Below are 12,252 nucleotides of genomic sequence, written 5' to 3' on the forward strand. Positions count from 1 at the left end.
AGAATACTAATAATGGTAATAATACTAATAACAATAATAATAGTAATAATATAAATAATAGTAATAATAATAATTCTAAAATAGTAATGATACTAAAATAGTAATAATACTAATAGTACTAATAATAGTAAGAGTACTAATAATAGTAAAAGTACAATAATAATAATACTACTAAAAATAATACTTATACTAATAATAGTAACAATACTAATAATAGTAATGCTACTAAAAATATTAATATTACTAAAATAGTATTAGTAATGGTACTAGTAATAGTACTAATAACAGTAATAATACTAATAATAGTAATAATAGTAAGAATAATAATAGTAATAATACTAATAATATAAATAATAGTAATAGTACTAATTCTAAAATAGTAATGATACTAATAATAGTAATAGTATTAATAATAGTAAGAATACTAATAATAGTAAGAGTACAATAATAATAATACTAAAAATAGTAATAATACTAAAAATAATATTTATACTAATAACAGTAACAATACTAATAGTAACAATACTAATTATAGTAATAGTGCTAATAATAGTAATGCTACTAAAAATATTAATATTACTAAATAGTAATAATACTAAAAATTGTAATAATACTAAGTGGTTTAAACAATGCATACAGATATGGGCTACTCTCTGGGTGCCCATATACATGCATACAGATATGGGGATGTTTATTTTATTTCTAGGAAATAACCAACTTGGTTGTTTCCACATATATAAATCATAAAAATACCTTAGGCATTGCAGTAAATAGATATACTTGTATGGGATAGTTTTGACATTTGACAGATGCAATCAATGCATTAAAAAAATGAAACAATGCTGAAAAAATTATTCATTGCATCGCTCAGATGACAAAAATGCCTTCATGCATGTACAACTATCTAGGGGTCATTTTTATCATTTATAAGTGAGACTAAGCTGGTTGTTCCTTGGAAGCTGATTAGCCATCTGTAGAATCATGATACAGAGAGCAGTTGCACAAGCATTATTAAGCTTGAAGTACCAAAGGGCAAGTATTGATTTGGGGCAGCACTCAAGTTTATGGAAAGAGATTCTAAAACTACCATTTAAGATTATTTCATGCAATGGATGAACTCTAAACTCGATGGCTACTTATATATCATTTGTTATCTACTTTAGCAGCATGGTTCTATCACCTAAAAGATAATCCTACTGTAGAAAAAAGCCATTCTCATAATTTTATATCTATGATAAACAACGCTGAACAGCCTGAACTGATAAAAACAAACAATTTGACTAAAACATGATAATTGTTCTGACTTCTCTCAGATATTCAAATTATTCTGAAAGTTGAAAATGTTTGGTCAAATGATCTAACAAAAGACTGGTATTAACTAAAAAAAAAAAAAAACTAATATACAGAACCTGATATTTCTAATCATTATTCGAAAACAATCAGAAAAAAACCCAGAAAGAAGAAAACTCTCTTTCATTTTCACCATTCTGACAATTTTAACTGGATCTGTATAAGCAAATGAAAACCAGTAGCAATTGCTTACCAAGGTGCATGCCGGATTTCAGATGTTGCTTCCTGAAATTTCTTCTTCATCATCCTAAAGCCTCTCTGGCCCTTTTCTGTCCAGTTGAACGAAGTGTTGCTTTTGAGCATGTCTTCTATAAGGGAAGATTTTAATGCTGGCTCCTTTCCAAGAACATCTTCATAGTCTGCAGAAATTGCTTAACTAGTGAGTGTTGTTTTCCACTCGCTTCATGACAGGGATTCTAAAAAGGATGTAGATGTTACATCATCTAAAACATCTACAAGAGCAAAGAAATATGAAAATTTTGAAACTAAAACAACCAAAATAATTTCAAGGATCTTGGAATTACAATTTATTCTGGTACCTAAATTGGAGATTGAACACAAATATAGACACAGATTTCAAAGGCAATGTTAGTAGGCTTGAAGACACCCAGAAGAGGGAACAGATGCTCCTGTATAGTTCTACATTAGGTCCACAAAAAAAAAAAAAAAACATTATCATACCATCTTCCAGACTGTAACATCAGGGAAAGTAAAAATATAATTATCTGGCACCAATATAGAGGATGTGACTAAGAGGATGACTGCTTTGGAACCCAATCATTCAAGTCAAGGACAATAACTTGAACAGAAAAATAAGCAGAGAAGTAGTCTGAAAAAGATCCTAGTAAAGAGGCGGAAGTCCGGTACTCTGGTTCTCTGCCTGACGTCAGCATAGACAACATGAGCAACACAGGGAACAGTTTAATTATCCTCAAACTTCTGGCAGGCAACACATGTCATTGACATTATCGTGCACCTCTTCATGGAAATTGATTTCTTTAAGCTTCATCTAAGTTTCACTCTCACTGAATCCACCAATGTTCTGGTTCACATCACATTTATGGACAAAAAAAAAAAATCTCATGCTAGGACAGAATTTTAGTGGCAGCCATTAAAATTCAATAACTCTGTCTTCCATCTCATTATGCAACCAAAGTTCGTTCAGAATTTTGAAGGTATTAGAGGCGTTTTGACAGACAACTAAAATGTCAGGTTGCCTACCCGCCATCAAAATTGTTCATGAGTTATTCTACCTAAAGGTGACCCTACTTATTGGTGTTTTTTTCTCATTAAATTATTTGAATCCAGATGAGCTTCATCTTCTTCTCCACCGATTAACTTTCTTGAATAACAAATTTATCTTTTCCAACCATATGTTGGAGCCAGCAACCTAAGATTGCCAATAGCTATACTTTGCATTGTTTTGTTCCACCATAACCATAACCATACATCCTTGTCCAACTAACTGAGGATGTATTTTTTTGTTCTATAATCCTTAAATCAAGAATTCCTAGATAGAACAACTAAGTTTAACTTTACATACAGCTAACAAATAATTATTCTATTATTCAGGAGTCTACTTAGATGCTCCTGCTTCTGAGCAAGTCATTGAATGTACTAATGCAGTAGCTCTATATGCAACTTTCAGTAAGCAATAGTCTCTGATATATTATGCGACTATGTTAGTAAAGAATGTATGCAGGAAAACAACTTGCAGAATCTGATGTAGCTCCATCTTGAAAACAGATGATTACGCACAAAATAGATTGACGATAAATTATAAACTACATGCAAAAGGTTATCTAGATGAGAAACATAAAAGATACTGGAATGCGACTACATTGCAATACACATTAATAACTTTTAAAAAAACAAATACAGACCATGCACGTGGAAACATCACAGGTTCATATGCACAAGTGGGGTATCTAAATTGAGATGACAACATAGTTACCAATAAGAGACTACATTGTATAAGTTGGATATGACCCTGTACTCACCTGAAGACTTGGGAAGCTTATAATGCACTTTTAGGAACCTAGAGGCTACTTCATCCTTCTTATGACATAAAACTCGAAGTAATGTTTCAGCATCATTTGCACATCTTTGTCCAGGTTTTTTAGATTCGGGATAATAGGAGACATGTTCACTTGCACTCATCAACATTTCAATAATGGTACTGGCCTGAAATAAGAAGTCAGATATATTTAGAAACACTCAAGGAATAAGCTAAAAAACATCCAGGAACCGGCAGACCTTCAGGGAATACAAGTCTATGATCTGTTGAGCTAATCTTGCGTCCTTCTCAACTATAACATGAGGGAGGCCTTGTCCATTTGCTATAAAAAAATCCTAGAACAGATCTTCCCATCAGTACATAAAACAACAATGTCAAATGACAAGGAAAAAAACTTTGAAATATATCACTTTGAGATAATGGTTTTCAAGACAGCAGCCAAACAATTGATGATTACATGATGGATAGAAAAGCATGACAGTTAAAAAAACAAAATACCAGAAACGGATAAAGATGGAACAAATGAATACAATCGCTTCAAAACATCATATATAACTCCTTTATATATGTCATTCTTCATGCAACAAGAAGCCAAGAATACAATGCCAAAGATTAGCCATAATAACCTTATGATTTGTCTTGTTGCTTTTAGGTAGCTGCAAATGAAAAAGGTATTCTTCCTAGACTAAGATTATCTATAAGAACATGCAACAAGTAAATAGGAATGGCTCACTATCATGTACAAGAAATGGCAGCATATTCACATTCATTAATCAGCGGAAAAGATGTTGAAAATTGGTAGAAACCTTGCAGTAAACCTTCAAGTACGAAAATGATTTATTTTTCTGTCTATTAACATACTTATATACATACGTGTGTGTGTGTGTGTGTGTGTGTGTGTGTGTGTGTAAATTTTGTTTATATAACAGATCCCATAGTCATATTTACTAGCATTTCTAGTATCACTGTTCAAACTTTTGAGTACCTTTATGACTTCTCAAATATTTGGTTTGCTACATACATGATGATATCATTGGAGAACATCTTTTCCTTGGAGGACAGAACCGTGCAAACCACAAAGGCAAACACAGGAAACAGCAAAACTGAAAAGGTGGGAACGTTGAACAATTTTTGCTCCCTTAAATCACTGCTTATAAGTAACATACATCACATAACTGCAAAAGCATGCTTCGGAAAGTATAAAAACTCTTGTGAGATGGACTACAATAGCACTTAAATGAAAGATAATAACTCATATGTCCTCTACTTAATATTTAAAATCCCAATGACTGAGTGAAAACCCTGCACAGACATTATAATAGCAAATGATCACCTTGCAGTCTTGTTGTCAAGATTGTGATCTAGACTGTCAAATGCAAAAGTTCCTTTTTCCTCTTGACATTGAGAAGTTGCAAATTAGAAGCCTCCGACACCAAGAAAGATAATGATGGGAGACAAAATGCTAGACTTCCAAGAACAAGGGTTCTAAAAGGTAGATGAAGCAAATATAAATCCTAATAAAGTAGATTAAAACACCACAGACGACATAGCTTATATATATATTTTCAAATAAAATGCCATTGATCAATGTGAAGATTCTAGAAAGCAATGTGCATTTGTTGGAGTGCTTACCTTCAAGACATTTAAATCTTCTTGCATCATTGTCACATCAGAGTCAGAAAACACACGGGATGGGCCTCCATCCAACAATACCCACACATAGCCCTCCTATTATATGAGAAATATAGAAAGGATCAGATCAAATCAATGCTACCAATTCACTATTTTATTGCCAAATGAAGAAAAATACCAATACCATTGATGCTTGACAAATGCTTGAAACAACTTGATCCCTAAGTGTATCGATGATTAGATCACATATGTAGTCAAGAACCTACAAGGCAAATTTATGCAAGTTTCTGATAAAGCTACTGAAAAATGGTAATACAGGAATGGACAAATTGATGAACATCTCCAGAAGAAGAAATCATGATCTACAATGATGCTCTAACAGTAAATAAAGAAGCAGGATTGCTTTCTCATTTTATCTACTTACTCCATCAAGTAATGGGATAAAAATTTCGAAGCGAGCACTTTCAACGCTGCCTTGATATAATGAGAAAAGAAAAGAATCTCTCATGTCCCAAAATATGACCCTTGCTCCTGGAACACAAAAAATCTAATTTAGAAAAGCGATTTAGCCATATGTTCAACCAATACTCAATGAAAGAAAGAATCCTGATTATATCAGGTATTTTCCTTCATTAACATCCTTTCTAGAATAGTTATCAATTCTATTTACAATGGCAAAGTGCAACAGGTTCTATTAAATGCCTAACGCAAAGTTTTTCCCCCCTCAGTTGGGAGAATAAAGTGAATAGATTAAGTTTTAAAAATATAGTAATGTGAGCAACATACAAACTACCAGCAGAGCACATAATTAGTAGAATTTGAACCCCACTTATAGTAGTAAAACATCATTATGCTCACCATATAGCTCAAAACTATCGGATACAGACTAATAATGACTAGTTAAGAGTACCTCTTCTTATATAATGTTATTTTTTTAGTGTAGTTTGTGGGAACTAAGTGCTGATCCATCACACCACTAGTTTATTTTCTCTGTTTTAGTTTTTTAGATACAGGGTGAGGCTAGTTTTGTAACTTTGTATTAAGCATGGGTGAGCCATACTACATCCATCTTCCCACCATATCTGTATTTTAGATCTGGCTATCTAATGTTAGTACAACTATCTCACCTCTTTCAATGCCACTAATATCCTTCACTTTTCAATGCCACAACTGCTGCCACTTTCTCAATATACTCCAGTCATTCTCTATGGGATATTGCCATAGTACCTACTAGACCATATCATCCACCTCTTACCATAGACATCTATAACTGTTGGCAACCATCAAGAAAGCCTCCGGCGCAATCTTGTTTTATTTGCTGTTGTTGCTAGTCCTGGTACTTTTGCCATTCATTTTAGCTTTGTTACTTGCTTAATGATCACTGTCTACCCAACAAAACAATCTTTCTTGCCACTGATGGCTACTCTTTTTACTACCAGCTATATTCAATAATTATTTCATGCCTACTGAAGGCATCAAACTGAGACCAAAGCAAGGATGTGTATTACATGCAGATGGTGTGTCCGCCAGTTGCTAGCATGATATGTACCATGCCGTGCCGAGTGGTGCTAATGGTCGACAAGCATTAGCACAGCAACATACCAAGTGCTACAGCTACCCTGCTACTGCTACATGCCAGTAAGGCATTTGCATGGTACTATCATGCATGCCACAGATATTGGCACTTAAACCCATGGCCACAAGTACTCAAGAGGTAGCAAGCTACCTTTAAGGAATTAATAAACTTAATGCATTCACACTTAGGTTCTTGTTCTCTTCTACCTAAGGACGTGCCTGTAACTTATCACAGAGTCAAAGATTAAGTCGGTCCAATCCTGGATGCACACGGAACACAAAAAAATGTGTTTCATGGCTTGCTGCTTCACCCTGTATTGTTTCATTTGCTACTAGTATTATATGACATTTGCACTTATTACCAACATGATTACTATTCATGAACTTGCTACTACGATAGTAAACTTTTGGCAGCTAAATTTATTACCAGAGAAAAATGTGCTTCTTCAAAGTGATCTACTTAAGGCGGCCTACTTGCAGCCACTTCCATGCCTTCATATTTTCCTCAGCATGTGTATTATATGAGCATTCTACTATCTCAGATATGCTTCTTAGGCTCGGTTTCACAGACTTAGTTAGGCAATGATGGTAGGTAACTGTACCATATTAAGCATGATCATGCCTTTTCTGCATAACTGTTTTAATATTCAAGCTTAGTTAGGCAATGGTGTGGATGGATTGCTTATCACTAGCAACAATGCACCTCATATTCAAGAACCACCTCTACCATTTTGCAATGGACCTTGACTCTTCTGAAATCTTATCCTCAGGTTGCTTAAAATAGCGATGCTCATTTACGCTAGAACATAGAGGAAGTATCTGATAGACCTCATCCATTGTGCCTGCTTACAAATAATCGAAGTGCAGCCAGATATCATACTCCTGTTAAGTTCTCTCAAAACATTGGCCTGATGCCTGGGGACAGTGATCAGCTACATAGAAAGCTTGTCAGGAGATTGCACATTATCAACCAATTGACTCCTAATACTAATTAATTATCTAATCTTCAAAACTTTGTTATATACAAGGTATCGTTTCATGCATTGCTAACTTTACCACTTGCCCTCAATTTGAGCATATTCTAATGCCAGCTAAGCTAGTGATGTTAATGACAAATGTTCCCTCAATTTACTTTTTTGTTTCTTGAGACTCTTTAACTCTTGTTGAACTAAAGAGCAATGAGACTTTGGAAAATTATTGGATCTTAAATATCATGCCACAGCCAACCGGTTCGGCCTAGTTCGGCAGATCATGAACCAAACGGTATGCTGGGGTGACATGGGACGGCCCAATTTGACACTTGGGATGGTGCCCCACCAAACGACCGACGAGATGTCCTTCTGGGACTTAATATGAATCTAGGAAATCGGTGAGAGATAGAAAAGAATCACTTGAATCAGAGAAAATAATATATTCTAGAATAGTAAGTTCAAAGGAAAATCAATCCTAAACCATGAAAAGTTCTCGATTTCAGCAAACAACCTAGAATTTATTATACAAAACCTTATATAATAAGTACTTTTGAAATCTCAATCATTTGCAAAAACAAGATCTTGAAAGATCACTGATTTCAAACCAATAAAATTGTAGAGAACCAAAAATGCTCATGGTGCGGCAGCTAAGCTGGGTGATGGGAGTGATTGTGCTTGAAGAGAAGGCCTTAACCCCTTGATCCCTTACCCTGCACCCCTAAAGAAAGAAGAAACAAGGAAGGAAAAAAAAAAGCAAAGAATTCTTGGACTTCAAGTCCTACAGCAGTCTTTTATATATATTTTTATTCAAAAATCAAAAATTTAGTGACCCAACCGGGTCTGGATGCTCAATCCAAACCCATTACATATTTGACTAGGTAGGTTCTGTTTAACCCTAATTTGCTGGGTCATGAAACACAAACCCAGTTTTTTACTGGCAGGTTCGGGCAGGTTGGTGGGTTTGGCTTCAGTTTTGTCAGCCCTACTCTCATCTTTCATGTTCGTTTTCCCTGCAACTTTCTGTTTTAAATGGTTACCTGGAGGATATAAAATTGACATGAAGAACCTCCTCACCATCTGCTAACCATTCTCCCTTTGTGTCTAATAAAAGATTATGTATATGTACATTTCCCAATAGCAATAATTCTGATGCAGAATACTTCAAAATAATTTTTTTCTCAAAAGAAAAACAAAGTACCCTGTTAGCAAACAATGCGATGATGTATTGTAAACAAATTGGTAGCTTACCAATGAAGTCAGTAATTGTATCACTTGCATCTACTGCACTTCTTCTGATGTCATCGAAAATAGTAAATAGTTCGTCAACTGGTTCACTAGATATGGATAAATCTTGCTCAGCAGCTCCAAAAGTTTGACCTGCACAAGACAAGCAATTTGACAATGTCAAAACTGCAGCAAATATTAAGAAATCGACTTAGAGATGCTACCCCAGAAACATTGGCTATGCTTGTCACGGCACTGAGATATACATTAGATGGATCAGAACATATTAGGCCAACATTAACCAGAAAAGAAAATGATTGGAATCAAATAGCAATTAGCATTCAGATATCACTAACAAAATCGTAAGATTAGCCATATATCACCCTGAAAGGAAAAGACTCATTAAATGTAAGATAAATGAGAAAGGAAAGATTGAGAGAAATACCACAAGGTAAAAAAAGGTCACAGAGTATCTCTCTTTTTACCATGAAAAGAACAAAGAAAGGAGGCAAAAAAAATAAGAGAAAGAAGAGAAAGAACAAAGACAAAAAAACCGAAGTTAAATGTCTAGAACAAACTAGTGTACAGTGAGTTGTGCGTCTGGGAAGGCAATTCTCTAATTCCAACAGCCTCATGACAATAAAGAAGACCTAATAAAAGCAAAATCAAATCATAATAATTCGTTATATCAAATTAGATTTAGCATTTGAATTAAGCAAATTGTTGCCATAATGGACATGGATGAGGTATAATAACTGTGTTCCAAGCATCACACGTATCTATCCATTTTTTCTTCATTATAAACTCAGTTGAACATGATTTTTTTTCTCATCATTAAATATTTACAGTCCCTCATACAAGGTTTTAAGTACCGGTAGGACGGGGCGTCCTACCATCCTGAATGTTGGGATGGGATGAGTCAGAATGGACCAGGACAAGATATCCACCATCCTGAATGTCAGGATAGGAGTTGGGAAATGGACCAGGATAAGACATCCAGCATCCCAAGTGTAGGGACATGAGGCGTTCCGTTACATAGCAAAACCCGGATGGCCTTGTTCCATGGTATTTAAAACCTCGTAAATATGAATCGAATGTAATAAAAATAACAATTTGAAATATCCCTAAAATATTGAGATAGTTACCTGATTGAGCAAGTTCCCAAGATTGCTTTACAGAATCTTCTAGTGTATCAAGTTGATCTCGTACGTACTGCATATTTATGAATAAAACAAAACTTTAAGAAAATGCTATATAACATTACAAGTTTATGAGGCGAACTTGAAACAAATAAGCAAGAGTTGTTGAGTGTTTTTTCAATGTTATATTACATAGAGATGCATACTAACTTTGACCAATTTCGTCTATGTTATAATTTTAAAAAAAAAATGATCCCTGACTGTGAAAATAAAAATATTTAATTTGTGAAAAAAATGCAATGAAGTAACAGCACAGCTGGGCATGATACAGCATGTTACCATCACCTAATTTACAGGCCAACAACAGGACAACAAAAATTAAGAATCCACATTATCTACATAATATAAAAGTTTTATAAGTCTAAAAGCCAAAATCATAAGTTCAATTTTCTTGTTAATGCACCAACTAAAGCATTAAATGGCTGGTAGTGCTAGAGTGCATGAATTAAGAAGACCATATCAAACCATCATCAACCATGATCTAAACATCAATACTGACTAAAATCCTATCAGATCGAGTATTTATGAAACAGAAATTATATTAAACCATTTAGTTTGTTATTATTAAAAAATCTTATCCCTTGATAGGAAGAAACCTCTTTCATGATTTTGGATTTTACATAAATTAGATGCTGTAGAACATGATTGGTGGCGCGGATTCTATATTGAGGTGGCTCACCATGTATTTTGAACCAATAGGACTTGAACCAACTAACCAAAAGTGAATTGTTCTGGAAGTTTCTTCCCATGCATTTCTTCTATGCAAAAAGGACAGAAAAGATACTTTTTACCAACAAGATACCAGCCTAGATTTGCTCTACCATCCGAAGAATTCAGATTTCAGACCCATAAAATTTTGGTCCATGCGCTTTACGATATCCAAACCACAGTTAATAGTATAGGTCCTCAATTGCTTGTCCACCATGCATTTTCACAAGGCATGTTACTGGGGAAAAAATCCGTTTGTAACCATTCAATGAACAGGTAAGAGATCTTGGTTTTTTCCCCCCATGTTGCAGAATGGATCATAATCAGATGGGTGAATTCCCATTTTAGATTTCCAAACATATACATCAATTGTATTTAAGCTCAAATCTCACTACCAGATTTGTTGTTCAACTCTCTTTGAAATGATAGGAACCCATAAAATGTTGTATCTCTATTCTAAAATGGATCAATGCTAATAATGGTTTCCTCCATTTTAGACATCCTAATCCTACTTGAAGTCCACCCCAGTCATGTTGCATGCTTCATTCATTCTACCATATTGGCCATGATTTACAGGTTGGCTCCAAAGTCGCTAAACTAATGTAACAGTAGTTTGCATGCCCTCAAATAGTGTTGCATGGGCATGAACACGAGAATTGGATTCAGACACATCCAATTGTCTGAATTGGCAACAGGAAGAACAAGGATATTTGGGAGGCATAGGAAGAAAAAATTTCAACTAAACTCTATATGTTAAGTATTGTATAAAAAATTAAATGAAATAATTTATAAAGGTCATTTAATGTACATGCTTTTCATTCAAACATGCCAATTAGCTTAAGGGTATAAGAAAGATGACATTTTGTGAAGTTATTTTGATACCTATATCTCAATTTCTTTTCCACCTCACCTCACATTATCCTAGCAACTGGAATTCATTGTTAGTCCACCTCTTCACCAATCTCGAAAAACAGCTACTAAATATAGCAGAAACTTCCGGTAGCACAACTCGTAGGTTGACAGACTGCTGAAAAAATTCACATATACAGAAAACAATAATTGTCGAATAGTGATTAATCTTGAATCCTTGATGTAGTTTTTGGTGCAAACAATTCAGTCTGAAGTACATTCAAGTATTCAAGTTGAAATTGCAAAGAGCCTTCCTTGAGGCTAGAGGATCAACCATTTTAGTATGTTAAGACAGTATTTAAACGATGCCCCAAGTTTATATAGAACTGAAAATGCTATTGCAGTGCATAGGAATGTCACTTCTCCATGTGACAGTCCGAAGCACATTTAGAGACACTCTCCAATTGAACAAGTCAACGCGCCTGACCGTGCACCGGCAGCCATTGGCAGGTCGAGCGAATTGAGGACCTGCTATTCCCTGAAACCCATTTGACCTGCTGGGTCGAGCAGCTGAACTGGTCAACCCAGAATAGGTTAACCCACCTTCCACCCACCCGAGTTAATAATGCTTCTCTTTTTATAAAATGAAAAACCTAAAAGGGATTCGGTGTGTTTGGGAAAGTAGCAGGGCAAGGGCTCTCAATTATTCGATGCCCTAGTTTTGGGG

The 12,252-nt window shown here is 34.8% G+C and overlaps 1 protein-coding gene across 12 annotated transcripts in view; it reads right to left on the bottom strand.

The window, feature by feature from the left end:
* Window positions 1–1,201: 1,201 nt before the first annotated feature.
* LOC103696712 (protein unc-13 homolog) overlaps window positions 1,202–12,252 on the bottom strand; it is a 53,336-nt gene continuing 42,285 nt past the window's right edge. For 11 of the 12 annotated variants that reach the window (XM_039126624.1, XM_039126625.1, XM_039126623.1 and 8 more), the window contains 8 exons: window positions 9,915–9,981; window positions 8,794–8,922; window positions 5,424–5,530; window positions 5,178–5,261; window positions 5,000–5,095; window positions 3,607–3,702; window positions 3,351–3,534; window positions 1,202–1,709 (listed from right to left, as the gene is read on the bottom strand). In XM_039126624.1, coding sequence (XP_038982552.1) covers window positions 1,540–1,709; window positions 3,351–3,534; window positions 3,607–3,702; window positions 5,000–5,095; window positions 5,178–5,261; window positions 5,424–5,530; window positions 8,794–8,922; window positions 9,915–9,981 — 933 coding nt within the window. In that variant the 3' untranslated portion in view covers window positions 1,202–1,539. The remainder of the gene's footprint in view (window positions 1,710–3,350; window positions 3,535–3,606; window positions 3,703–4,999; window positions 5,096–5,177; window positions 5,262–5,423; window positions 5,531–8,793; window positions 8,923–9,914; window positions 9,982–12,252) is intronic. The other variant, XM_039126618.1, reaches the window with a different exon arrangement.

The sequence above is a fragment of the Phoenix dactylifera genome, chromosome 5, assembly GCF_009389715.1.
Source record: "Phoenix dactylifera cultivar Barhee BC4 chromosome 5, palm_55x_up_171113_PBpolish2nd_filt_p, whole genome shotgun sequence".
In the NCBI taxonomy this organism is placed as follows: domain Eukaryota; kingdom Viridiplantae; phylum Streptophyta; class Magnoliopsida; order Arecales; family Arecaceae; genus Phoenix; species Phoenix dactylifera.